This window comes from Penicillium griseofulvum (genome assembly GCF_001561935.1).
Source record: "Penicillium griseofulvum strain PG3 chromosome Unknown contig_80, whole genome shotgun sequence".
Classification (NCBI taxonomy): domain Eukaryota; kingdom Fungi; phylum Ascomycota; class Eurotiomycetes; order Eurotiales; family Aspergillaceae; genus Penicillium; species Penicillium griseofulvum.
Window position 1 is genome coordinate 2,429,561 of NW_024467471.1, and position 25,380 is coordinate 2,454,940.

At 49.0% G+C, this 25,380-nt stretch overlaps 7 protein-coding genes across 7 annotated transcripts; 3 read left to right on the top strand and 4 right to left on the bottom strand.

Moving 5' to 3' along the window:
* Nucleotides 1-274: 274 nt before the first annotated feature.
* Nucleotides 275-1,513, bottom strand: PGRI_019130 (peroxisomal membrane protein PEX14; the record flags this gene model as incomplete). The annotated part of the gene is made up of 1 exon (XM_040789626.1): nucleotides 275-1,513. The coding sequence occupies one exon, from the start codon at nucleotides 1,511-1,513 to the stop codon at nucleotides 275-277; it is 1,239 nt and encodes a 412-aa protein (XP_040646579.1).
* A 1,111-nt stretch (nucleotides 1,514-2,624) lies between these two features.
* On the top strand, nucleotides 2,625-3,743 carry PGRI_019140 (PAPA-1-like domain-containing protein; the record flags this gene model as incomplete). Its single annotated transcript, XM_040789627.1, has 3 exons — nucleotides 2,625-3,261; nucleotides 3,321-3,427; nucleotides 3,489-3,743. The coding sequence occupies 3 exons, from the start codon at nucleotides 2,625-2,627 to the stop codon at nucleotides 3,741-3,743; spliced, it is 999 nt and encodes a 332-aa protein (XP_040646580.1).
* Nucleotides 3,744-4,299: 556 nt separating this feature from the next.
* On the bottom strand, nucleotides 4,300-4,581 carry PGRI_019150 (uncharacterized protein; the record flags this gene model as incomplete). The annotated part of the gene is made up of 2 exons (XM_040789628.1): nucleotides 4,300-4,451; nucleotides 4,527-4,581. 2 exons carry the CDS (start codon nucleotides 4,579-4,581, stop codon nucleotides 4,300-4,302), a joined length of 207 nt encoding a protein of 68 aa, XP_040646581.1.
* Nucleotides 4,582-4,891: 310 nt separating this feature from the next.
* Nucleotides 4,892-11,812, top strand: PGRI_019160 (uncharacterized protein; the record flags this gene model as incomplete). The annotated part of the gene is made up of 1 exon (XM_040789629.1): nucleotides 4,892-11,812. The coding sequence occupies one exon, from the start codon at nucleotides 4,892-4,894 to the stop codon at nucleotides 11,810-11,812; it is 6,921 nt and encodes a 2,306-aa protein (XP_040646582.1).
* A 913-nt stretch (nucleotides 11,813-12,725) lies between these two features.
* On the top strand, nucleotides 12,726-16,012 carry PGRI_019170 (Glycoside hydrolase, family 71; the record flags this gene model as incomplete). The annotated part of the gene is made up of 7 exons (XM_040789630.1): nucleotides 12,726-12,848; nucleotides 12,905-13,436; nucleotides 13,489-13,620; nucleotides 13,673-14,162; nucleotides 14,588-15,161; nucleotides 15,208-15,567; nucleotides 15,638-16,012. 7 exons carry the CDS (start codon nucleotides 12,726-12,728, stop codon nucleotides 16,010-16,012), a joined length of 2,586 nt encoding a protein of 861 aa, XP_040646583.1.
* Nucleotides 16,013-16,464: 452 nt separating this feature from the next.
* Nucleotides 16,465-17,649, bottom strand: PGRI_019180 (DUF4050 domain-containing protein; the record flags this gene model as incomplete). Its single annotated transcript, XM_040789631.1, has 1 exon — nucleotides 16,465-17,649. The coding sequence occupies one exon, from the start codon at nucleotides 17,647-17,649 to the stop codon at nucleotides 16,465-16,467; it is 1,185 nt and encodes a 394-aa protein (XP_040646584.1).
* Nucleotides 17,650-20,302: 2,653 nt separating this feature from the next.
* On the bottom strand, nucleotides 20,303-23,161 carry PGRI_019190 (ATP-binding protein; the record flags this gene model as incomplete). Its single annotated transcript, XM_040789632.1, has 1 exon — nucleotides 20,303-23,161. The coding sequence occupies one exon, from the start codon at nucleotides 23,159-23,161 to the stop codon at nucleotides 20,303-20,305; it is 2,859 nt and encodes a 952-aa protein (XP_040646585.1).
* Between the last annotated feature and the right edge of the window lie 2,219 nt (nucleotides 23,162-25,380).

A 25,380-nucleotide genomic window follows, 5' to 3' on the forward strand; every position in this document is an offset into this window, starting at 1 on the left:
CCGATCATGAGCAAAGCGAAACTTTTCCAACACTCTGCAAGTGTGGTTGATCGTATTAACTGCATGATGCCTTTTTATTTAGATTGCTAGATTGACATAAATCAAATGAGGATATGAGTTTCATTTTACAGGCGAACAAAATATATATATATATAATTTTGCGGATGCAACCAAACAAATGAAGATATAAGCTCATATAAACCTAGGTCAACACCTATGGAATCTGTCGCATTCTATTTACATTCATACAATCACACCAAAATCCACGATCCCATCAACGACCACCGACAGGAAGACCACCAAGTCGTCCACCCCGACTAGCAGGGAAGTTACGCGCACTCAAAAGCGCACCCTTCACACCGCGAATATCAGCCCTAAATCCAGCAATAGCCTCATCCTCCGCCTTCCGCAGACCAGAGCTATCACTCGAGGCCGAGTTATTAGAATTCCAGACCCCATACGACGACCCAGAAGAGTATGTAGGACCACTGTAGATCAACCCATCACAATAATGATGCAGCTCCGTGAGACGCGTACGCATAGAGTCATCTAGCGTACTCGCATCCTTCTCCGAGTCGACGATCTCGCGCAGTTTGGAGGTGATAGACTCAACACGGCTGATGTGGTTATTAACCGCCGTCGACGGAGAGATGGCTGCCGGGTCTGCCGAGTTGACGGCGCCGGTAGTGCTGGGAGCTGGAGTCAGCTCTGGACTCGTCTGCGTTGCGACATCCCGGTGGAACAGCTCGGTTGGATCTGAGGTGATTGACGAGGCATCGTCTTCTTCGTCGTTGTAGGGCTTGAGCTTGCGCGCTGTTAACTCTGCCGGGACAACAGACACGGTCTTCTCCAGCTTTTCGTTTAGCTTTTGCAGGTTTGCTTCTGCTGTGCTGGCGAGCTCGTGTCGTGCGCTCGTTAGGTTCGCTAGCATGGGTTTCACTATGTACTCGCTTGCTCCGTAGAGACTTGCTCCTAGGCCTGCGGCGCCGTATAGTGTGTAAAGAAGGCTGCGCATTGTCACGAGGGGCGGCGGCTTGGAGGACTCAAAGAGGAATTCGGGGTAGGTGATTATTGGGGGGACGTCGCGGGGGGCGGGAGTCGGGGCTGGTGCTGGGTGCGATTGAGGCATGGCGTTGGAAGGTGGCGAGGAGCTTGTACGGGGAGAAGGGGTTGCTTCGGATTGAGTAGGTGAGGGAGATGGTGTCGCTTCCTGTGTCTTATCCTCGGCTGTGGTTGAGCTGCTCGCCTCTGCATTGCGGGAAACGCCGAGGACCTGCTCGATATCCTCTGAGGTCAGGCCTTTTGACTCGAGGAATGTGACTTTGCGATCTGTTGGTGCATCGCGGATTGACTCGTCTTCTAGGAATTTGGAGGCCTGGTCTAGGAGAGCTTGTCGGGATGTGGAGGCTGTAGTTGCGGGCGCATCGTCGGAGGTCGATGGCGACTCCTCGGCTGTCTTATTAGGTCTCTGCCATGAGGGAATAGATGTTGATTTGGATGTGTCGTCAGGCATGATGAGGTATCTGAAATACTTGCCAGAGATATGAGAAAGCAAAGGCGTTGGAAGGGAGTAAAGAGAAGAGGGAACCTTCCCCGGACTTGGGACTTGGGGCCATGTGAGCCCGACCTCGGCTGTTACGCTTGCTACACCTGAGGCATCAATGTATTCTGAGACCAAATAGATCAAACGAATATGTGTTCTTATTGTTAGTACGATATGAAACAATTGATTCAAGACAAATCTAAACATAAATTGTATTCCTTGTATTCATTGTATTTACGTATATCTGAATATCTTACAAAGATACCACCGTTCTATACCGAAAATAGCCTGTGAGACGTTTGAATCCATACCACCTCTAGCTATTATTGAAGGCTATTGAGTATTATACATCAATTATTTTCTATATTCTATTTAAAGAGATCAATTGAATATTGAAAGATCCCCATAGTTCATATGTTGTAATCGATACCGCCCGGCAGAATGGATCGTGCAGTACTTCATTCGTTCATTCAGCGTCAGCGACTGGCCACTTGAAGAATCCGAAACCTTAGAGAAAAGTACTTGTGAGTATGGCGTTTCCACGGCGTTTCCCCTGTCTCGTTTTGTGTTCCTTCCTGCCTGGCCCCGGTGGTGTTAGACTCCCCTAGGGGAGGAACACCTCCCCTGTAACCAAATGCGCTTTGTTCGCACTGGAAAAAACTCCCCTATAGAAAAGCAAATCTGTATCTTCCCGGTTTGCAACTCCTGATGAGAGTGATTGGATATTCCTTTCTTGTCCTCTTCAGACTTCCCCTCTCCCCCCAAAAGGATTAATGGCTTAGTTCATACTGCCACACACTTGCCTATTGACCTTCCCTGTCCCGCTTCTTTTTACTGTTCTGGCTTTTGCATTTTCTCTTTTCTCAAGACTTCTGTCACAATTGATAAAGCCACCATGTCGCTCCGTCGATCTCTTCGATCGCGCAAGCCACGAGATGACACCCCAGAACCAGATGCTAACATGACCACCAGGTCTACGAGACAAACTCGTGCATCTACTTCTGCATCTGCTTTGGTCTCAGTCTCTCGATCAGAATTGAATACAGGAGATCGAAAGAGATCACTCCGTCTTACTGTCAAAATGCCCTCCAGCAAATTGCGGGAAGCCACGGGTGCTGGTCGTGCTGCTGGGCGGCGCTCAGTCAATGTGTTCCGGGAAGATCCCATTGTTTCGGGACCCCGCTCCAGTCGGAACCGAAAGAAGATTGTAGAAGTTGCTACAAGTGACGAGGAAGAAATCGACGATCAAGAAGAGGATGAAGTCGACGATGAAGATGCACCTGGTGATGACGACGATGATGAAGATGCCGATGCCGATGCCGATGCTGATGCCGATGCTGATGCTGACGCTGATGGTGACATCGATATGGATGACATCCCACTTCAGCCGCCTACCAGGCGCGGTAAGATCAGTCCTCCGTCTCGCGCCAAGCCTCCCAAGAGTGTGGAGGCCAAGGAGATGGAGATGGAAGAAGACGACGACGACGATGAGGACGAAGAAGAAGAGCCTATCTCCGATACGGACGAAGATGCCGAAGCGGAGGCTGAAGATCAGGATGAAATTGCAGTTCCAGACGTCAACGTTGATGATCTAGATGATCTTGACGAAGAGGATGAAATAGACGACATGGACAGTGATGCCCTTGCTATGCAAAGTGGCAAGACCACCAAGCGCCAGCGAGGAAATCTGGGCAATGATTTCTTGCAGCTTCCCATGGGTGAGAAACCTACAGCCGATTAACAATCATCGAAACCGAAGCTAACAAAATACAAAAAGAGCCCCAAGTCAAGAAGCATTTGACCGCCGAGGAGCGCCAGATGCGTCGTGCGGAGATGGCGCGGCGAAGGAAGAACCTGAGCGAGAAGCGGAACGAAGAAGAAAAGGTATGCGCAGAAAGTCACTTAAAACATACATTGGAGCGCGGCCGCTAACCCTGAACAACAGATGGACACAATTAATCGACTGCTAAAGAAGCAGGCCCCCAAGCGGCGTGGTCGACAGGCAGCTGAGGGCGCGGATGTCACACCCGGCGGCCAAGAAGGCGCCGAGACTGAGAAAGCTGACCCTACCCTGGTGCGGTGGACCAGTGGTCCAAACGGCTGTAAAGTCAGCGTGCCAGAAGAATGGCTGGGTACACCTGCTGGGCGTGTCTTCGGCGCCCCTGCAGTTCACACGGGAAAAATGGTTGAAGAGGTTTGATTACATGCAGAAACTACAATGGGTTGGCGCTTATGGAAGGATTTGCTGTATTCGGGAATGGACGACATCATTTGCAAGGGACTAGGGTTGATTTCTGCGTGTGCTGCGGCGTTAAAAACGCGCCTATTCCAAATGTCTACGTTTAAATGCAACAAATTGATTGTTTCAAATGTTTCCTGATATGTGCACATGGATATGCCGATAGAACCGGCTTTTATATTCAATTAGTCGGGAACAACCACTGGTACGCAAGCTAGCTGGTTCCAGGTCACCATTTAGTACTCTACCCACTACTTCGGAACTGGCCGATGCGCCAATTCCATATATACAGCAGGCTCTAGGGCCGTCGTAAGAGTTGACAAGTGTGGCACAATGAGATATGTGGTGCCGTGTGCGCTGGAGCCTCGGAGCGCGGGGAAGAGCACAGTTTCCAATAGAGCATAGTGCGCCAATAGAGCATAGTGCGCAGAGAACAGGCTACTGGCATAATTATGCTTGGTGGTACTCAGGCCATTCAGTGTTCAGAATGCCACTTCAAGGGGAACGCTGGTCATCGTCATTGAGTCGTTGACTTGGGATCTTGCTGAACGTCGGCTTTGGTGGGAGCATTGGCGTCCTGCTTCAGAGTAGCAGGATCAGACGAGGCCTTCTGGGCATGCTCTTTCTGTTGTTGAAGTTGCTGGAATGTCGGTTGGAAGGTATAGTAGCCTGGAGCAGATTGAAAAAATCAAGATTAGGGATTGATACTAGATACGAGCTATTCTTGCTGTAGAGTTGATTTACCTGTAAAGACGCCCACGCCAATAGCGCAAAGGGCAGGGAAGAAATTGCGACTCATTTTGAAGGGAGTGAGGTAGACAGCGAGGTCGAGATGTAGTTGGCGGTTGGAGGTTGCGGAGGTGATGCGGCCCCGGGGGAAATCGGTTATCAGTTGGCTGATTAGCAGCCGGCGCGTCTGCTAAATTGCTCCGTTTGGCACGCGTCAGAATCAAATTCCCTGCATTCAGCCAGTTTGAATAGTTGTTCGACGTTTTATCTGCTTGTATTTCGCGAATTTTAACCCGAAGATTATTTTGCTCACGTTTCTGTCACCCCGAGTCCACCCAATGACTGTTTAGAGACATGGGGGATCCCCGCCAAGGATGCAAATGGAATCATGGCGACAACGAGGATATGTCCCCGACTCGGACGAGGAAGACGGCTTCGATTCTCTAGATACGAAGAAGAGCAATGAGGAAAATAGCCCTGCCGTCGAAAATCTAGAATATATCGACAACCCTTCATCGTCGCCGAAGGAAGGGACGAGTGCAACGAAGGAACAACGCGAGTATCGGGCTGAGAATGGCTCCATCACACTCTCAGATACAGAGGAAGCTGTTAATCGGGACACGAATCGAAGTCCTCACTTGGAAAATGTCCTGCATGATGAAACGACCCCAAAACAAAGAAGAGGACGCAAGACTTATGGAGTTCGATCATCGACTACGAAATCAACGAATCGCGAGCTGCGAAGTAGCGATACCCCCGCAAAGAATACATACAGCATTTACGATTTTCCAACGTCATCTCAGGAACATGACAGGCCTCAATCAAAACCCCCGAGCCGCGAGTCTACGCCGAAACCCTTGAAGACCGCAGAGCCCTTACAATCACAAGATATAGTAGAGCCACACACCTCAAAGGCTGACACACAGGATGAGATTTCAAGCACTCGGAGCTCCTCACCTGATGAATTGGCATTGATCCCTCAGGCTACTCGGAAGAAAAAGCCTGTAGGCAAGCATGTCCAGCCAATAGAGCCGCCACCGCTACCACCACCACAGGAGGTTTCGGAAGATGACTCCCCGTTATCTTCTGTACCGTCATCCTTTGGCTCTCCACCGGCCGAAGGTTCTACAGAAGTACAGGCCGATGTTGTGATGGAGGCAGAACCAGAAAGACCGGCGGATGGGCAGGCAAATCTCCGGAAAGCAGTGTTCGTTGAACTAGACGCTAACCCGGACGATGTATTACCTCACCTTGATATTCCCGAAGATGTGTTGCGAGAATTACCGCATGCTACACAAAGAAAATTCCGAAAGCGCAACGCCATCCAAATGCATCCGTACCATCTTGAACAGCTCAAGTTTGCCCAGCAACTGCAAGCGCGGGGCGTCAAGCCTTTTGGTAGGCCTCCGCAGGAAAGACAGCATCAGCATGTCCCCACTGATGAAAGTCAAGGGCAAGATTCATACGACCCCGATGCACCTCCGTCAAGTCCTCCCCTAGAAGAGTATCTTCCGCCAATAAGACATGAAAGACATCGTGGCCCACAATCTGCGGCGCAGGGCCGGCAACACAACAATCCCGAGCATCCTCGGCCATCGCAAGGTCATCTGGCAAAGCGACAGAAGACTTCTAATTCTGGAACTCCTAAAGAACGTCGCAATTTACACAAACCGTCCAAACCTCGCGGTATCCGAGACAACAATACTGCTACTGGGAATCAAAATGGTATCTCCATATATGAGCTATCGTCTAGCCCTCCACACGCAGGCCGTTTATCTTCCACCTCGAGAACACCTCGTGCCTCAGAAGAAGGGTTCCGGTTTCCTCGTGGGTGGTCGCCGCCGGGAGAATTTGCGAAATCCGGAGCACAGGAAACAGAAGAAGCCGGCGAAGTCCAATTACTTGGTGCAGGTACAGATGATGATGAGGAAATACAGTCCATCTCGTCCAACAGTCAGAGTGACGAAGAAGAAACCAAAACAGATATCGAAGAACGTGAAATTCGACGGTTCCAGCGAATGATCCGAGGCGCGCTCCCTGCGTCACATGCTCGACTGAATCAGAAGGAAATTGCAGATAAACAAAAAGCCGCGCAATTAGATCGCCATGCTTCCTTGCAACGACCCGATGGAAAGGGTGTTGCGCGAAAGCTCATTCGAAAGGGTGATCGCTCAAGGCAACTAGGAACGCAACAATCAAGAGGCTTGTTTGATCTTGGAGATTCTGACTCGCAAGATGAGGACAACCGCAATGATGCCGCAGGACATGCCTCCATAGCCAATGACTCTCGCGAGAGGTTGACTGACACCCTTGGTCTTGAAGACCCCTTCGCGCTGGAAGAGGGTGATATCTCCGAGGATAATCGCATCGACTACATGTTTGCACCTGCGGGGCGCAATCCAACAGGCCCTCGGCACAAAACAAACAGTTTAAAAAGGCCAAAGTCGAAGCAAAGTTTGCTCAATGGGGAGAGAAAGCCGAAGAGACCCCGACAAACCCGAATGACCGATGCCACCTATGGAGCACGAAGGATGAAGAAATCCTCAACTGCCCGACGACCAAGAATAGGTATCTTGGATGCGCCAGATGTTGCCACGAAGCCTCGCGATGAGCAATCGCGACTGCTCAGGGTCGCGACAAGACGACCACGATCACGTAAAGACGGAGGCAGGCAGAGCCCTACTCAGAAGTTCGTGAAACTGGCCTCCAGGGAAGACACAGTAGATGCAAATGAGTCTTTGCGAGATTGGAAAAGGGGGGCTATTCGGCAGGCGAAGATTAGCCCACCCCGTCCTAGACCTCGCCAACACCGGCATTGGACAACAAACCTTTCGATTCTCAGTGCCCGAGCAAATTCCAACACTAAAATTGGCTGGATACCGAACCAATTCCTTGATGCAGAGGCTGACGCTGATGTTTCGAACACCGACACAGTGGAAGCAGAACAGGCACAGGCACCACCTGAATCTAGCGCAGTACCAGTCCCGCCAAACCAAGTTCCAGTGGCCGTGTCTTCATCCCGTCAAAAACCAGAGCAGCACGGTCACGCATGGGTTGTTCCTAGAAATGTTGCCATAACATCTTTGAAGAGGAACACCATTAGGCCAGCGGCAACTAGTTTGGCAGGCCCTGGTAAAAGCCAAAACGTGGTTCCGGCCATGTTCAATCAGTCATTGTCTGTTCTTAACCGACACTATAAGAACCAGCGAACATCTAAATCTTACAAGCCCAGCTTGACCTTGGATCGATACGTCTCTGACAGTGGATCATTGAGTACCGGAGGCAATTCTTCGCCCATGAATACTTCTATTTCTGCTGCTGCTGTTGCCGCCTCTGCCAAAGCACGAACTAAAACGCCAACCCAAAAGGCCCCTGCATCTCGACGGCGGTTGAAGAAGAATCTACCCAACCGAATCAACCTTGATGCTGATGAGTTCCGTCAGAATCCAGATCCTGATACCATAGTCTCCGATGAATCGGAACATCTTACCATAACGCACGTTGGACATGCACGTCCCTCGTCTTTTAGCGTTGGCGGGCTCTTCAACTGGCAACGTTTCTATCCGGTCGACTTTGGAGTCCCATCCCTACGTGGCAACACATTCTTCCATGAGAGCACATTCATAGGAAGCGGGGAGTTTTCTCGTTCGTTGCGAATCACAGAGCGGGACTTCGATGGGGACGCCACTTCATTCTCATTCCAGCTCAGAGACGAGACATTCCAATGGGGTCGTTGGGATGATACAGTATCATCGGGGATCGGGCAGGTCTTCGACGTGATAATCGATAATGTTGAGCGAAGTGCCGTCACTTCCCCAGACACAGGACCTACGGCTGCTCTAGGCGTTGCATCGAGGCTATACAGGTTGTTAGTTAAATACATCACAGAAAACCTGGTTTTCATCGACCCGGTTGATCGCACAGGGTTCGTCACTAGAGCAATGGGGCTGGTCTCCCAGGTCAGAGACCCATTGGCTGCGTTTCTGACTAGCGACGAATACAACAAGTGCGGCCTCGTCAAGATTGCTTGTTTCAACATGATTTTCTCCAACCAGATCTATCAGGTTGCTTCTCATCGGCTCGTCAGCCCTGCCCTTGCGACTGAGGCTTTGGATCTTGTCAAAATATCCGCTAAAGATGTTGCAGGGTTGATCACGTCCAAAGTTGGTTCTTCTGAGTTTAAAGCGTTGTACAAGGAAAACGAGTCTGAACGCCGCGAGTCGGGGATTCGTGATGAGTATCCATCGGTGGAGGCTTATGTCGTCACCAAACACCTTCTACGCAGCTCAGGCACCTATAAGGGCTGCTTTGAAGATCTTCAGCTTGAAACTTTCAACACTGGAATTATTCGCAATGAAAGGGATGTGGACAGCCTGGAGGCTGGATGGCGTGGCATATTCACAGTCTTACCCTTTAACGAAATAGATCCGCTTGGGATTGCGCGCCCTGGCTATCAGTTGACAGCTGCCAATGACAATTGGAAATTAGCCAAGAGGCTTCTCGCCCCAGCCTTGGATCATTTCGAGACCAACTCCAACTCGCAACCGATTTCATACAACAGCTACTGCCGAACCTTGTTCCTCAGATGTCATCGGCTTATCAATTCCTGGGGTTGGAGAGAATGCAAACCTATACTGGACACGCTATTCGACTTTTTCGCCAAGAACACCCTTCATAACCTAAAACTTGAGGAAGCTCGTGGCTCACCTTCATTTCTCGATGAACTTGATAACAATCCTTCTCTGGATGCCCGAGTTGGGGAGCCTTGCTTCCACACATTTCTCAAGATCGTAGCAAGTGGTCTCCGTTTCTTGGCGAAGAGGTATGACAAGAAAAAGATTCGAAACTTTGCCTGGCGTCTGCTGCCCAATCATGGTCGTGTATACCCGAAAGAGCAGCCATTGCAACATGAGGACCTCGATGCACTAAGAAATCACCACGATCTTCTCAGCACCCTGTACTGGGCTGTTCCTGATGGATGTCGCCCTAGGTTAGAAACGATACGCAATCTAGTCCATCCTGCCACTTCACATCGCGAAGCGTGCAGCATCAATTTGCGCTCATGGTCGCGGCTTGTTCGATTCAAGCTTTCTACGGGTGAAGATGTCGCGGGGCTTGATCCGTTTGGAGACTGGTATGGCTATTTCGTTACGGAGCTACAGCAGCAGCATTCATATGCCCGCAAAGAGATTGAGGCTCAAAACACAGGCGACAACCGGGTATCTCAACAGCTTGTCGAACGCACAATCTCCCAGAACCAGCGGCAGATCGAGACCTTGTTGAGCAATGCGCTTAGCGGGCTGCGGATTGCTGTCCAGCTAGCTCCGAAACTGGAGCATGCACATAGGCTTGTTCTGAGAACTCCTTTTGAGTCTATCCTTGCGCTTTTCAACCCCAAGCTCCCGCGCGTGAATGTCGTTGTGTCCGAGGCACTGCAGGTTCTGGTAGCGTACACCCAGAAAGATGTTCCAACTATATCCACATTGGATGCTCCTGCGGCAGTGGCTATTGATGAGGACAGTCAGGAGTTCGGTGACTGGGATGCCATTCAGGCTGTTTGGGACCAGCAAAGTTCTCCTAGTGAAGGCGTTGAACATGTAGAGAAGGCTTTCCATCCCATTGTCTCTCGTCTCGTTTCGAACTGCTTTGGCGAGGACCACTGTCCCGAGGATGCGGTTCTTCTCAGCGTGATAGAATGCTGGACCTCAATCGCCCAGGTCCTCGTTCGCCATAGCATCCGAAATTGGGACAATTATCTGAGCGAGTTCGGCGATGATTCCTGGACGCGGCTTCGACAAACAGTTCAGACAAGAAAGTTTGCACCGCTGTTCCTCGCGGCATGCATTGAAAAGGACGCACAGATTGTTTCTGATTGCCGAATCCAAGTTATGAGTATGTGGCTGTCGTCGTTGGTCGAGCGCTCCTCAATGTTGAAGTTTCAACATCGTCTCACGGAGGCGCTTCTGAACGGGAGTCCCACAGATCCCTTGCTTGCCAACCTTCCGTTTTCTAAGGATAAGAAGATTGACCGTTATACGATCACACTGGAAGAAATCGCCTCTCGGCGACTATCCCTCCTCTCGAGTCTATCGTCTAATATGCGTGAGCAGCTCCAGGGTATGGAACTTTCTGGCGATCGGAACTTCTCTGTTACAAAACAAGAGTATTCCGAGATGCTCCAGCGGGCGATGACTTCCATGAAATACAACTACCAAGAGCTAGGTAATGGAACAGTGCAGGCTGCTCAAGGAGAATATGTCGAGTTCGTTCAACGCGTCATCGGTTTCTTTCAGCAACATACCAGCGACATCAAACCCATCGACCCCTTCTTCACGGACCCTGCCTCGTTCCCTTTGCCGTCTACTGACCCACGCTACATTGTCGCGAAGCTCAAACGCTACGAGTCCAAGTTATCTTCCAGCCAAGAAATACAGACCTTGACCGGGTTCGTCCAGAGCATTTCTGAGCGCGCTGCCATTGACAGCCAACAGAGCTATCTGGTTGATCAGTTGCATACATCTATGAAGAATACCTACGAAGCTGGAGACTACGGCAAACCCTCTCTCCGCGCCGTTTTCTTGCAATGCATCTTTCCAGCGTATCTCGAAGCGACGCTTTCCAACCGAGCCGCATGGATCCTCAGCCGTCCCATAATCCAGACCATCACGCTGGAGTTTGAGAACCTGCTGTGTAACATAGACACTCTGGACGAAACCTGCGTGTCTTCTGTCATCGATATGATTGATGTTGTATGCCGAGTCTCGTGTCAAGCACTGAGTGTGGTCGCTTTCCGTCGCCATCGTCTGCAAAGTCCTACAACTCTATTCATGCTTGCCGCCTTCCTAAACATGATCTCTTCAGCCCTGCCAGTGGTAGATTACATCGATCGAGCCACCGGTGTGGGGGGAGTGATTATCACGCACGTCGAATGGATCCGCGACTTCGCCGAAGCCGTGAGCAAATGTCTACAAAGCATGGATCTAGACATAGACTCGCCCTCGAGCAGTGCCCATATCACATTCCCTGCGGTGCCGCCGTCCTCGGATACCAGGAAAACAGAGCTCTTTGGCACGGCTAACAATCTCGCCTCGAATGACCTCCAGCTCTATCTTAGAAAATGGTCTTGTCATCAGGACAAGTACTACTTTACTCGTCCTGGTCATGAGTCACAGGAGGTCACAATCGAGCCTGAGATTGCTGTTCTCATGGCTAGTCAGAGTGAAGCGCAGAAGATTTTCGAGGATGCGGCGAGTGGGTTCTTTGATCGTGCAAGGGCTCTAGAGTTGATCTCTGAATTGTGAGATCATCCTTTTTGGTCTTTATATATAGAGAGTTACTGGGAGCATTTTTAACGTGTTACGAATATAGAAGAAATCAATAATGTTATCTTGTGCCATATGCTTTTTCATGGCATCGTTCCATCATATGATATGGACTATCTACTCTTAATGGTTTGATATGCCCTCACTGTTAGAATCTAGGGTGTGTCTGTTCTCTTCAATTGAACATGCAAAGAAGCAGAGAACCAAGCCATCATGCAATGCATTATGCCATCGGGTCCAATGCAAACACAGAAACAACTAGGACTGGTCCTATACTGACTGGCCTGGATATGCAGCTCACCACAGAATACAATATCCGTTGCGCCAGCCCCTTACTTGTCATATATTATTCCCCCGAGACGCGTTTGCCATGTTTTGATAATCCCAAGCACTTTTCCGAACACAATTTCCCCTGTGATAGTTTATTTATTTCAAAATTCTGTCATGCGTAGTCATGCATTAATGCTCCGGCCATCGAAAATACCTTGAATAGATCGGTGTTGATGAGTCTCGAGTTGTACCAATCACCTTCATATGCTTAGCACATTCATTTTCCTCGATCAGCTGGTATATAAAGCCTTTTGAAGATAGTGTTTGTGGTACTGTAGCATTTCATGTCCATTTCCGCGGGCAATACCATGTGCTCTAGATAGAGAAGTTAGAATGGAAATCTGCGAATACTACATAATAATCTCACGTGGGAAATGTCGGGTATTACGGAGAAAAAAGAAACAAGTTTTATACTCGCCGTTGAAGTTCTTGTCTAAGGCTTATAGTGGTATTTCAGTTGTATTTTCGAGGTTAGTGCATTCTTGATATCAAGGGTGAAATTGGCTATATATTCTGTTGGAATTTGGAAATTCACTTCAAAGTAATCTTATAAATTTTAACAATGATTTGGAAATCTCTCTTTGGTATTGCCATATTGGTACATATACTCCCAGCATTAGCTGTCCCAACTGTCACGGAGTTGACTAGTGACTCGCCAGGCAAATATGTCTTTGCCCACTTCATGGTCAGCATACTAGCACCTAAGTACATTCCACTCCCATTAACATCCCATATATCTAGGTCGGTATAGTAAAAGACTACAAGCTAGCAGACTGGAAAGAAGACATGGCCGCAGCCCAATCCATCGGCATCGATGCCTTTGCCCTAAACTGCGCCAGTATAGACAGCTACACACCAACCCAGCTAGCCCTAGCCTACGAAGCAGCCCAACAAGTCAACTTCAAAGTATTCATCTCCTTCGACTTCGCCTACTGGACCAACGGAGACTCAGCAAAGATCACAGAATACATGAAACAATATGCAGGCCATCCAGCGCAGATGCAATACAAGGGAGCCGCGATAGTAAGTACTTTTGTCGGCGATAGTTTCAATTGGGATGCCGTGAAACAAGGCACTCCGCATCCCATTTACGCCTTGCCGAATCTCCAAGATCCAGCTGAGGCTACCACTGGCCCTGCTAAAAGTGCTGACGGAGCATTCTCGTGGTTGGCTTGGCCTACCGATGGGGGAAATAGTATCATCCCAGGGCCGATGACTACGGTTTGGGATGATAGATTTGTTCATTTCCTTGCTGGGAAGACCTACATGGCTCGTTAGCACCCCTTGAGCCTAGCTGGGTGGATAGTTGGCTAATTCAATAACAGCCGTCTCACCCTGGTTCTCGACCCATTTCAATGTCAAAAACTGGGTTTTCGTTTGCGAGAATCTGCCTACACTACGTTGGGAACAAATGATTTCCCTCCAGCCTGATTTGATTGAGATAATCTCGTGGAATGGTATACTAACTATATATTTGCGGGAAAGAAGTCTATGCTAACAGTTATATAGACTACGGCGAATCCCACTACATCGGCCCGTACTCGGCGCATCACAGCGACGATGGATCATCGCAGTGGGCAGTCAACATGCCTCATGACGCCTGGCGTAACCTGTACAAACCCTATATCGCAGCCTATAAATCTGGGGCAAAAGCCCCTACTGTGGAGGCAGATGAAGTTGTCTATTGGTACCGACCTACGCCAAAGGGCACTGTGTGTACAAATGATACACTCTCAGTACCAATGGGTGCTAGCATGCTCAGTGATAGCATTTTTGTTGCGACTATGTTGACGAGTCCGGCTACGTTGACTGTACAGAGTGGGACTAATGCTCCTGTTAGCATTGATGTTCCAGCAGGAATTGTTACCTCGAATGTGACTATGGGGATTGGTGGTCAATCTTTCAAGGTGACGAGGAATGGGGAGACAATTTTGAGTGATCAGGGGGGTTTGGATGTTAAGGATAGTTGTGTTCATTATAACTTCAATGTTTATGTTGGGTCCATTGGGGTCAGAGATGGATATTAACTATGGAGCATAAGGCTAAACCACTTTAGAAAATGATCGGACTTCTCCCCGCTGATAGGAATCCCTTTTCTTCTTCTTTTTCTTTTTCTCAATTGTTTTGTTGTCTAGAAGCTTGCATTACATTGAATATTCTATACACTTTTCCTTATTTCTTGGAAGATATGGCTCCTCCTTACCGACGAGTTGCTGTCATTGGAGCAGGACCTTCCGGTCTGGCAGCTGTGAGGGCACTTGAACAAGAAGGCTTTGATTATGTCCGGGTATTTGAACGAAAGAGTAGGGTTGGTGGTTTATGGTTAGCATGTCCCGCCAACACCTTTCTGTTTTGGCCCTCGGCCTTTATACCAAACGAACATCCATAGTTCCACCCTAGTTTATTTACTAACCACACGTCTAGGGCTTATGACCCGGAACCAGACCGTTTCCAAGTGAGCCCTCAAAGCGAGGCCACTGAAATTCCTAGTAAACTTGGCCTCAAAACTCCGTGTCTTATGCCGGCGACCTCAGAGCCTCAAGGTCTCCGAGGAGCGGCCTATGATACCCTTGATACTAATGCCGGGGCTGAAACAATGGCCTTCACGGACACACCACTGCCAATGGTCAACTCGATAGTTTCAATAGAAAAGTTCGGCCGAGATAATCCAACTCGCCCGCGTCACGCTGTTTTGCGCTACCTGGAGGAACTATTCATCCCATTTCTACATTTACTCGTGCTTGAAACCACTGTTGAAAAAGCCGTGAAAACAGATGGCCAATGGAAGCTCACGCTTCGGCGTCGGAATGTCCAACACGGAAATGAATCCAAAGATTACTGGTGGGAGGAGGTATTCGATGCATTGGTGGTAGCTTCGGGACATTTTACTGTTCCTAGTATTCCTGATATCGAAGGTCTAGTCGAGACATCTGCCGAGTTTCCGGACAAGTTTGAGCATTCCAAGTCCTGGAGAAATCGGGCCTCATATGTCAACAAGGTACGTCAGGATCGAGACAAATCACTTGCATACTGATCTTGAATAGAAAGTTGTCATCGTCGGCGGCGGCATATCCTCCGCAGACCTTGTTGAAGAACTGCATCAAATCGTCAAAGGCCCGCTTTACGTCTCCCGACGTGGTAACGTGGGTTTTCTCGAAGACGCATGGCGTATTCCCAACGTGATCGATAAATCGACCATCAAACGCATATCCCCTGTTGCTGGTGGCACGGTAGAGTTCCACGATGGAACAAGCGTCAACTTCGACAAGATCATTTTTGCCACGGGATACAAACTTTCCTATCCGTTTCTGCCTTTCCAGGCTGTTACTCCACAGAACAGACTGGACGGATTCTACCAGCACATTTTCCGTATCGGAGATCCCTCCCTTGCGATTATCGGACAGGTGAGTCCGTTAATCCTATTAGCAATGACGTTTGAACATTCACTGGGAATCTGTGCTGACACGAGCGCAGGTCAGAGCAGCCATTAGCTTTCGCATCTACGAGTATCAGGCTGTAGCGGTCAGTCGTTTCCTGGCTGGACGTTCTAAAAATTTGCCCAGCGAAGCAGAACAGGAGGAATGGGTGGAACAGAGAGAACAGTACAAGGGGCCTACTGATCTTTTCCATGAAATTATGCCGGATTTTGCGGAATATTATGGCTGGTTGCGGGAATTCGCCGGCACTGCGGGAAACCCAGCGCAATATCTCCTGCCGGAATTCGAAGATGATTGGGTTCAGAGCGATATAGAACCACTGCTGGCGAAGAAGCAGCATTGGGTGGCACTCCGGGATAGACATCATGCGTTGGATTATGAGAAAATTACAGGGAAACTTGGGAAGAGCTGATCTGAAGAAGTGACAGCTGTGATCTATCACCCAATTCAACAGATAGTTTGAAGGATTTTCGCAGCTCGGGGATTCCCTGACCATAAGAACAATATCCAACCCTAGACCTGGAGGCTATCTGGGCGAGGCTGAAGAATATCCCAAAAGAAAAGAGTAATAAAGTGGCTGTCATGAGGCCCAAGAAGAGAGAACAAGTAGAAGCGAAGCAGCCTCTTATTACTATGAGAGATTGAACAATTGCACATCATATGACCTTCCTTCATTGTGCAGAGCTAGAAAGTAAATCAAAAACAGACATCCATGGATGCCCAGATCATGAAGACGCAAGAAAACACAAATAGATCCCCCTAGAATAGACGCCAGAGCCAGAGCAACCCTAGGTGAAGCTATTTCCTCCTAGCGTTGGTGGCTATGCAATTAGTTATGATCCATTAATAGATAACAAGATCGATTTAGCTCGTTGGGCCAGTAGCACCTCCATTCCCGGTATCCTGGCTGGCGCGGCGATGGAAGGGATGCGATCCAAAATGGAAAACTTTCTTCACAGCATTGGTAATGCTGTTCTTCCTCCTGCCCTGCGGCGCCTCCTCGGGAGAACGATCTGCGTTTTTCTTAGGCACAGAGGCATCATCAGCCAGAACAATAGAAGTGACGGCTGGCTTTGGCGGCCACTGTCCGTCAGCTTTCCAGCCTTGAACCATGGCTTTGGTCAAATGGGCGAGGTTGACGGGGACGGTAGGGGTCATGCCTTGCACGACAACCTTGGTGTAAATTGAAGGATAGATTGCGGGATTAATGGTGGCGCGAACTGGGTTGTCATTGGAAATGAAAGGAGGAGCAACAGGGCAAAGTGGCTCATCAAGCTCTTCTTCCTCCTTCTCCTCTTCTGTTTGATCTTCCACAGCCGGCAAGGTTGGCTGGGTAGGCACGACTGCCGCAAATTTCTGATCGGGGACTGTGATGTTGGTCTCTGACGATGCCTTCCTCTTAGCTCCCTCCTCTGGTGCGGTAGACAACCCTTCCTCCTGATCCTCTTGCTGTCCCGAAGTCAGATCCACTCGATGCTGGAGCTCCTCACTTTTCTCCCGATCTGCGACTGCAAGTGACGTCTCGGTCCGGGCTGCCAGATCAGAGGCGCCAATACCCTCATTTCCCTGACCAGACGAAGTCGCATTATTTTCTCCTAACCCCACGCCATCGGATTGATCTGTTGAGTCTGAATGCGCACCAGCCAGCGCGCGCTTCGCTTCTTCAGCCCGAATCTGACGCCGTGTCTTCGCTCCACACCACGCATCGCGTCTAGCCATCCATACGCGTAGTCCTTCGTTCCATGCCATTTCGTCGTCCATCTGTTGACGACGCTTGCGACGCCGCTCGACACCGGCATCTCCAGGTGTGGAGGTCACTGTAGCTGACTGTCCGTATTCGGCTTCGCTATCTGAGCTCTGTGGTTCAAGTTCCGAGGTGGGGGTGTCGAATTCTCGAACGCGCCATTCGGTCACTTCGCGGTTGTGGCACAGGGTTCCGTCGGCGGACGATGGGGAGGGCACACCGGCTTCAAAATCCCAATCATTGCGGACAACTTCCTTGATGAAGACTTTGGCCTCACGAACTGAGGAATCACGCCCGGCCATCATTTTCGCTCTGAATGTGGGGGTCTCGGGATGAGAAAGTGGGGAGCTGCAAGGTTTTCCCACTCAGGAAGTGCAGCCTTGGAAAAGGTCAAAGCAAAGAAGGGAAGACTCAAAGGACTCGAAAAGGAAAACCAAAAGTCGAAAGTGGCGGGATGATCAGACTCGAATGTCATATGGCACGTGCCCGAATGCGGAGATACAAGCCTTTCCCTCTCCCTTCCCTCTCCCTTCCCTCTCCCTCTCCGCCCTAATTTGATTTCTTTCTTCCTACTTCGCTTTTTACTATAGCAAGATACTTCTTACGTTAGATTCTAGTATATTGGTCACAAACTTATTGAAGGCAATCGAAAAGCGGTTCCCTATCCGAATGGAGTAACGCAAAGTGGTACTATCCTTGTGTCTCGCTCTATACGAGCTGGTTGGATGAGTACGTGGATCTCGCATCATACAATGTCAAACGTATGTGCCCATGCAAATATCTAATTGGGCATTAATCCAAAATCAATATTTCATTTCCAATGCTTCACCTGCTATCACTATTTTTCTAAACTTCACTCCGAAACACTCTCCCGCAATCATTTCCGTAGACCTGTCTATGGTATTTGGTCAATGAACTTCTCCAAGACAACTTCCCATTCAAGATCTTCCGGGCAGTCTGCATCGATAACTAAGACCTTGAGACTAGACACTCCGTTGGATTGCATCCTGCGAAGATAGCTCATGCACTGCTGCAACACAGTTAGCACTTTACGAAATACGAGTTGGAAGACAAATTACCCCGAACGGCGCTTGGCAATTAAGCCAACGGATGAAGAGGATTCTCTTACTGCAGCAAATGCCTAGGATTAGCGACAAAATATTCCGCTACACTCATGAAGTCACTGCAATTTCTTACTGCTTCCCATCTATTCCAAGGTCATGTTTCATGTGGTAGAGGGCATATCGTGGAGCTGGATTGCCGTCTTTGTCAGCTGCATTTGATAGCTTCAAGCGAAATGCATCATAATCATTTTCCAGGGATGTTTCCTCGACTTCTAGGCTTTGGTTGTCATCAGAGACCTTATAGATCATGAACTTGGGTCTAGTGGCTTTTAGCCCTGATCGGAGCTGATCGAATTCAGATATGCATTCAGCTGCGCTGAACAACCTGATGTATATATTAGTGGAAATGTTCATCATGGATTGTTTTGAAACTGTACGGATCCCGTGAAATGTGCTAAAAGCAAGGTGTTAGTACTTGTATCCACTGCTTGTAGCAACTCTACGTACCGACATAGCGCAGTGTGGTCTCTAGTACAGGTTTCTCAAGAAGATAAATCATGCGGTTAGCATAGACTGAGTAGACTGAAGTCTCTGGTGGATGGGAAGTCATGAGAGAAGGGGATAAATGGGCTCCTTTTCTCGCCTTATATCCCTGATCCTACACGAGTTCCGTGGGTTTCTACCTGTTGCCTGATTAGGCTGAGGTATTCTACCTGAAAGGAATGTAAAGGAAAAAAAAGTCTCTCATCTTGATGTAGGAGCCCGGTGAGTGTGCAACATTCCAGCACGATTGCTTCAGTATTGCTTCACTAGGCAAACTCCAACCAGAAAGACTGCGGTATATTTCAAGTCAATTCCAACACTTGCAGGCACTCATCTTGAGTGATCCTTTAGACATGTGTGAATAGAGCTACAAAAGTAACATGTGCAAAGCAAGCAGGCTTGGGATATAGCCTACTTTCACATGATACTAGCAACGAAAGACTATTTTGAAGAGAATGACTATACGGACGAAGCAAAAAACAGCGGAATAATATCTGGGAAGACCACTGAAGACACCACCTGAAATACCGCCGAAAAGATCACTGAAAAGACCACTGAAAAGATATTACAAGGCCGCTTATGCGGCCGACTATTCTTGTATATAAGACCCTGAAAGGATACATAACCTGATACAACAATCCTGCACGCGAGTGGTGTCACACCTGACGATAATGCTGGATGGATTCTGGGAACGACGGGCCAAAGAATGCGCCTGGCGAAAAGACAGGCTGATAAAATTCAAAAAGAACAGCCTTCTATATCGCCTTACCCACCTAGAAATGAAGAGAGATCCTGTCATCCAAAAAGGCATAGCCTACAAGAAAAACTGGCCTTACGATAGGCCCACGTTTGATTCACTCATCACTCAAAAGGGTGCAAATATCGAATCATTCATCGCCCAGGCTGTTGGGGACGCGGTGAACCCGGAAAGGGCATGCGAAGGCTGCGTGAAAGGGAATTGACAGTTCTCAAAATGTGTTGTCGTCCCAGCCCGAAAAGCAATATGATGACTCTGCAAATTAGCACTTCGGTGGTATGAGATACCAAGAAACTCGAATCCCACTGCCAGAGCCATCTAGATCTCCGCCAAAGGGCTATTAACCACATAAATGCGAGGATACAGAACGTCGGAAGGAGGAGATCAGAAGATTGAACAAGGATACCATCTTAATTTAAAGCGTCTAAATAGGAAATAAAGCAAATTTTATTGCCAAGAAATTGATGGCAGTATATACATTTTGAGTAATGGTACAGGTCTATCATATCGCTAAAAGTACATAGGGAGTCCCTCCAGTTCCCCCCAATCCACGTAAAAATAACCCAGTATGCAAGCCAAAAAAACAAACGGAAATCATGTTCGAACACGCGCCGAATCAGCTAAAGTATCACCACCAGCACCAGGAATGAATCCCCATCCAGGACTCTTCTGGCGACGACCCTTCCGATCACCATACTGCTCGTCGAACTTGCGAATCGCCGAGAGCGAAGACATATCCTCACTGATCGAAGCGCTGATTTCTTCCATTCCACGCTCGAAATGCGCACGAGTCAAAATGCGACGCTCCGGGTAGCTATATGGCTCGTCACCGGTGTGCTTGGCAGCAGCGGCATTCTCCTCACGGACACAAGCCAATGCAGCCGCCACCGACAGATTCTTCAAATCGGAGCCAGAATACAGCGGCGTGCGTCGAGCGAGTTCGGCAAGATCAACGGAGGGTTCGAGCTGCTCCTCTTTAAGGTGGATTCTCAAGACTGCTTCGCGGTCTTCCTCGGTTGGTAGATCGACTAGTAGACGGCGGGGAAGACGGCGGAGGACAGCATCGTCTAGATCGAAGGGTCTGTTTGTGGCGACCATGATGAATGCTGAGAGGTCGTTCATGCCGTCCCACTCGCGCAAGAACTGGTTGATCAGTTCGCGGTGGGAGGTGCGGCTGCTGGCTCCGGTGCGCGAGCAGAAGATGGCATCTGCTTCGTCGATGAAGACGACGCAGGGACTGAGCTTCTTGGCAAGTGTGAAAATTGCTTTCACGTTTTTCTCGCCCTCGCCGACGTACATGTCGTACACTTCAGACCCGCTGACTTCGAGGACTGTTGCTCCGCTCTCGCGGGCTACGGCTTTGGCGAGGAGCGTTTTACCAGTACCTGGAGGCCCGTATAAGAGAAGGCCGGGGATCTTGTCCGTGGCGAGAACACCGTATGTAAATGCCTCGGGGCGGATGAGGGAGAGGGAAGTCAGTGTCTTCAGAGCTTCGATGGTCTCGGGAGGCACATGCACATCGTTGAATGTGGTTCGGATGCTTTTCGCGTCAACTACACCGTTAAGCAACTTTTTCTCGTGCGTGTTGCACGTTTTGCGCAAAGAGCTGATCAGCTGTTCTCTGGTCTGTCCTGCTTCTGAATCTTTCTGCTTGGGTGATTTCTCTTTCAGCCATTCATTGGTGACTCGGTCGCTTTTATCCATGAGCTCGATTCCACGTCGGATGTGCTCAAACCCGAGGGGCTCGTTTGCTTCGGCGCAGCCAAGTGCAAGGGTAGAAATCCAATGCACTTGATTGTATGACCAGTACCGGTCCTCGATTCCAGATTGTTTGATAGTTGAAGGTTCCAGTGACCAAGCGCGGTTGCTCAAGATATTATCTTTTACAGGCAGAGCCTGTTCGTGCAATCGGAAGCGAAGCATGCTCTGGAGGTGGCGAATATTGATATCCATGGTGCGCTTCTTTCGGTCTTCTGCGAAGACCTTTTCGGCGTCTTTTGAGCTCATGGCAGGGGTGATGAACAAGGTTTTCGAGAACTGGTCATCGAGAACATTCTGCAACAGACCAGCGCCATCTTGTGAGGGTGAATGGTGGATTTCCTGCGAGGTAGTTCCGATCAACAGAATCTTGGACCCGGCCCCTCTCCGGTCTTGGATGACTTTGTGCAAGAGTGAGATGAATTTGGACCCCTCTCGGGTGTTTTGAATGTCACGGTAGTCCTGGATATGCATAATGATGTCCCGGGTTGGCAAAGGCTTGCTGACTTTCGTTTCAGCATTTTCTACTATTTCATTAAGGACTGGGAGTGCTGGTTGACTTGGCGAGCCGAGGAGCTCGTTGAGTAGTTGAATCCACCGAGCTTCGGCGCGCTGACCACTTCGTGAGGCACCGGCCCCGGGATCCGGATCCGTTTGGTCATTGATCGATCCTCCCAGGAGGGTTTTCAGCCCAAGCCAGTTAGGAAGCGGGATGTCACCCGCCTCTTTGCTGCTCTCGATTGTGATAAACCGAGGTGTGCCAATATCGCCGCGCATACCACGTGGACCACCTGCAAGCTCACTCACGTCATCCTCGCCGTCTCCTTCGGTATCCTCAACTTCCGACCATGAAGGTGGGACGGATTGCCGATATACATCATAGCCGAGAGATCTAATGGGTGAAGTTACCCCGACATCTGCGAGATCTTGCTCGCTGAACAATTGTGCAATGTCCTGGGCATTAAGGGTCACCAGGTCAGTGCCCAACTCGTTGGCAAGCTTCTTCACCACGGCGTCTAGGAATGGTATGCCATCACTACCCGGGTAATGTAGCGCCAGATGTGACTTCTTCACCGAAGGCTCTTTTGCATATTTCGCGGGTGGTAACCGCAAGCCTGCTTTGACGGAGGCTCGCAGCTCTTCCCATGATTCCTCCGCTACCGCATACCGATTCTCTGCTGCCGTGGCTGATTCGTTGGATGAAGATGGGTCAGAATCTCCCCCGGAAGCCTGAACCTCAGTTTGAACCTCCTCCGGCTCCTTTTGTGAGACTGATTTAGTTATCGTAACCTGTTGTAGTGATTGTGTAGGGCGGTTTTCGGAGCTGTGGGACACCTTATTGTGCTCGTAGAACCAGGCGGGGACGGTCGTAGTTGATGGAGAAGTCTGCTGCGCGGACTTTCGGTTCCGCATCGCTCTGCGTACAGCGGATCCGTAGGTTTTAGTGATCGACTTGGCCGACTCGGGGGAGGGAGATGTCGCCGGCGTGCCATTGTCGGATATATTGTCGGTTTTGAGTGAAGGGTCTTCAATGGCATTCCCAGGCACCGTAGATTCGGCGTCGTTAGGGTCTTGGGATGGTGATGCGAGCCATGTTCGTGACAGATGAAATCGTCGCGCGGATAACGGTGCGGAATAGCGGCGGCGAGCAACAAATCGACAAGGGCGGGCAACCGACAGCCGGACCTGTTGCATTGACGAATACATCCGGGACACTGTCACCGGAGCTTTATGTGATATCACCGGGAGTAGTAGATATATGTACCAAGTCGCAAGTGGCGCAGGGTCCCTATCGGGCCGTATGAAGGAGAAAAGACGGATCACGTGATATTGAATTTTCCAGTATTCGCTGCGGCCTGAGGTTCTTCGCATTTATTAAGTATCTTTTCTACGATGTGTACGGAAAATATCATGAGCTCTAATCTCTCAGAATTTACGAACACAATTTCATTTCGCACCCATATGGTTTACAAAGAGTCGGGTTTGCTCTCTTGCGTCGACTGACCGCTCCGTCTCCACCACAACTTATTGGGAGAAGTAGATTTTGTATGGAAAACCCATATAAAATCTACTTCTAGTCTATTCTCAGTTTTTTGGCTACAACATCCAGCGACCAAATGACTTTGACCTTCCTAATATGATTGTATACGGCTATACATATATCCATGGATGGTTTATCTTCAATTGATATTATCACAGTGTTATAGTTAACAAACGATAAGGTCAACCTTGAATTATGCTGAAACTATAATTATATATCTCCATGCCCGGAGTTGTGTATTTATAGGTTGATACCTTAGGACCCCAGCTCTTCCTCCAACTTGAATTAGCATCAAAAAAGGATCACACATGAAAACTACTCAGTCTCGGTGGGTTTCCCCTCTCTCTGGTGGGCGACAACATTTTCTATTTATTGCAGGATAATATCGGAGCGTGACACCCCCTCTAACTATATCATGTCGCTGCCACTCCTCTTCTCGTCCCTCCAACGGGGCAATCCTGGCCACAAGCCGACAGTGCTCCAATGCTAAACCGTCCACCCATCTTCTCACGGTGTCAATGACTTGTTCATTTGTTTTCATGCGGGCGTCATCCATTTCCCTCATTTCTTCTACTCTCTTGACTGCATTTCATCACAACCGTAGGGAGAGACCCATCGGTTTTGTCTCGTATGCACACATGACAACTATTTGTACAAGACAGTTCGGTCAGCGCTGTGAACACCATCCCAGGTGTGGCGTGTGGAGTCCATTTCCCGCAATTCTCTGCACAAGAAGGACATGTAGTGAGCTTACACTGGGCTTCTCATAGTTACTACTGTCTCTACTTTCTACATGTGCAGCTTACAATGCGTGGTTTCTTCAACAGCCTGAAGTCTGGTATGACTTCTGATGCACTAGCATATACCCAGGTAAAGGAATACTACCATTCAACACGTTGATTTCAATTGAGGCACGTATATGCCCATTGGGTGGGACCGGCTCGGGCCTTTGGTTGCTGGAACACTCAGCAACATCCTCTGGGATACCCAACCTTTGTCTGCGTGTTCAAGATATAGTGCTGGTAAAAATGTGATGAAGTGGATTTTGTTGACCTTTTCAGCATGTGGTACACCGGCTCGATTACTTATGAATTTGTGAACAGATAACACCCTCGAACCTACTCGACTTAATTACCCCCTTGTCCAAGGCTCATCCGGGGAATGAACTAAGAACAACATGCAGCTTCTCCAACTGTTGCAGAGTGTGCAGCGCTGATTATCACATTGAAATACTCGAGGTCAATTCACATGATCTAGCTCTAGTCGTCACCAGATGAATTAACTTGGGCACCGGCCCAAGCCCAGAGGATCCCCAATGGAAAGGGCGCAGACAGGTTTTGCAGAGCAGCAGCCTCCACCGTTAGATGAGAATAAACTTCCTAGCCCTCGAATGGCCTTTGAAAAGGCTGTTTCGGGTCACTGGTCAAAAGAAGCCTTAACCTTATCCAACATCTCATCTCTCAGAAACTCGCAATATCGAACTTTGATGAAACGATTCGAATTGGATAGCAGCGTCTGGATTTTGCCCGAACCTCGCAAGGAGTCGGTTGATGCATACACCGAGAAGCAGATGGTCTTCTCAACTCAAATTAACAAAGTTGGCCATGATATTCTCCCCCAGGAATAGATGCCAACAAAGCGTTATTACAACTATTCCTGCGCAGAAATATCGATCTTGCCAGCGGTATGGAATATGCCCAATATTCTCGATATCTGACTTGACAGGATTTCACACTGGCATTTAGATAGCCTCCAGTAAATACAACGATTTTTGCTTCTTTTCGCTCCCTTGGTAAATACTTGCGTAAAGAGAGATATTCTAAGTTATTCAAATCAACGCTCAATGGTTCATCGAAACCGAGGCAATCTATAC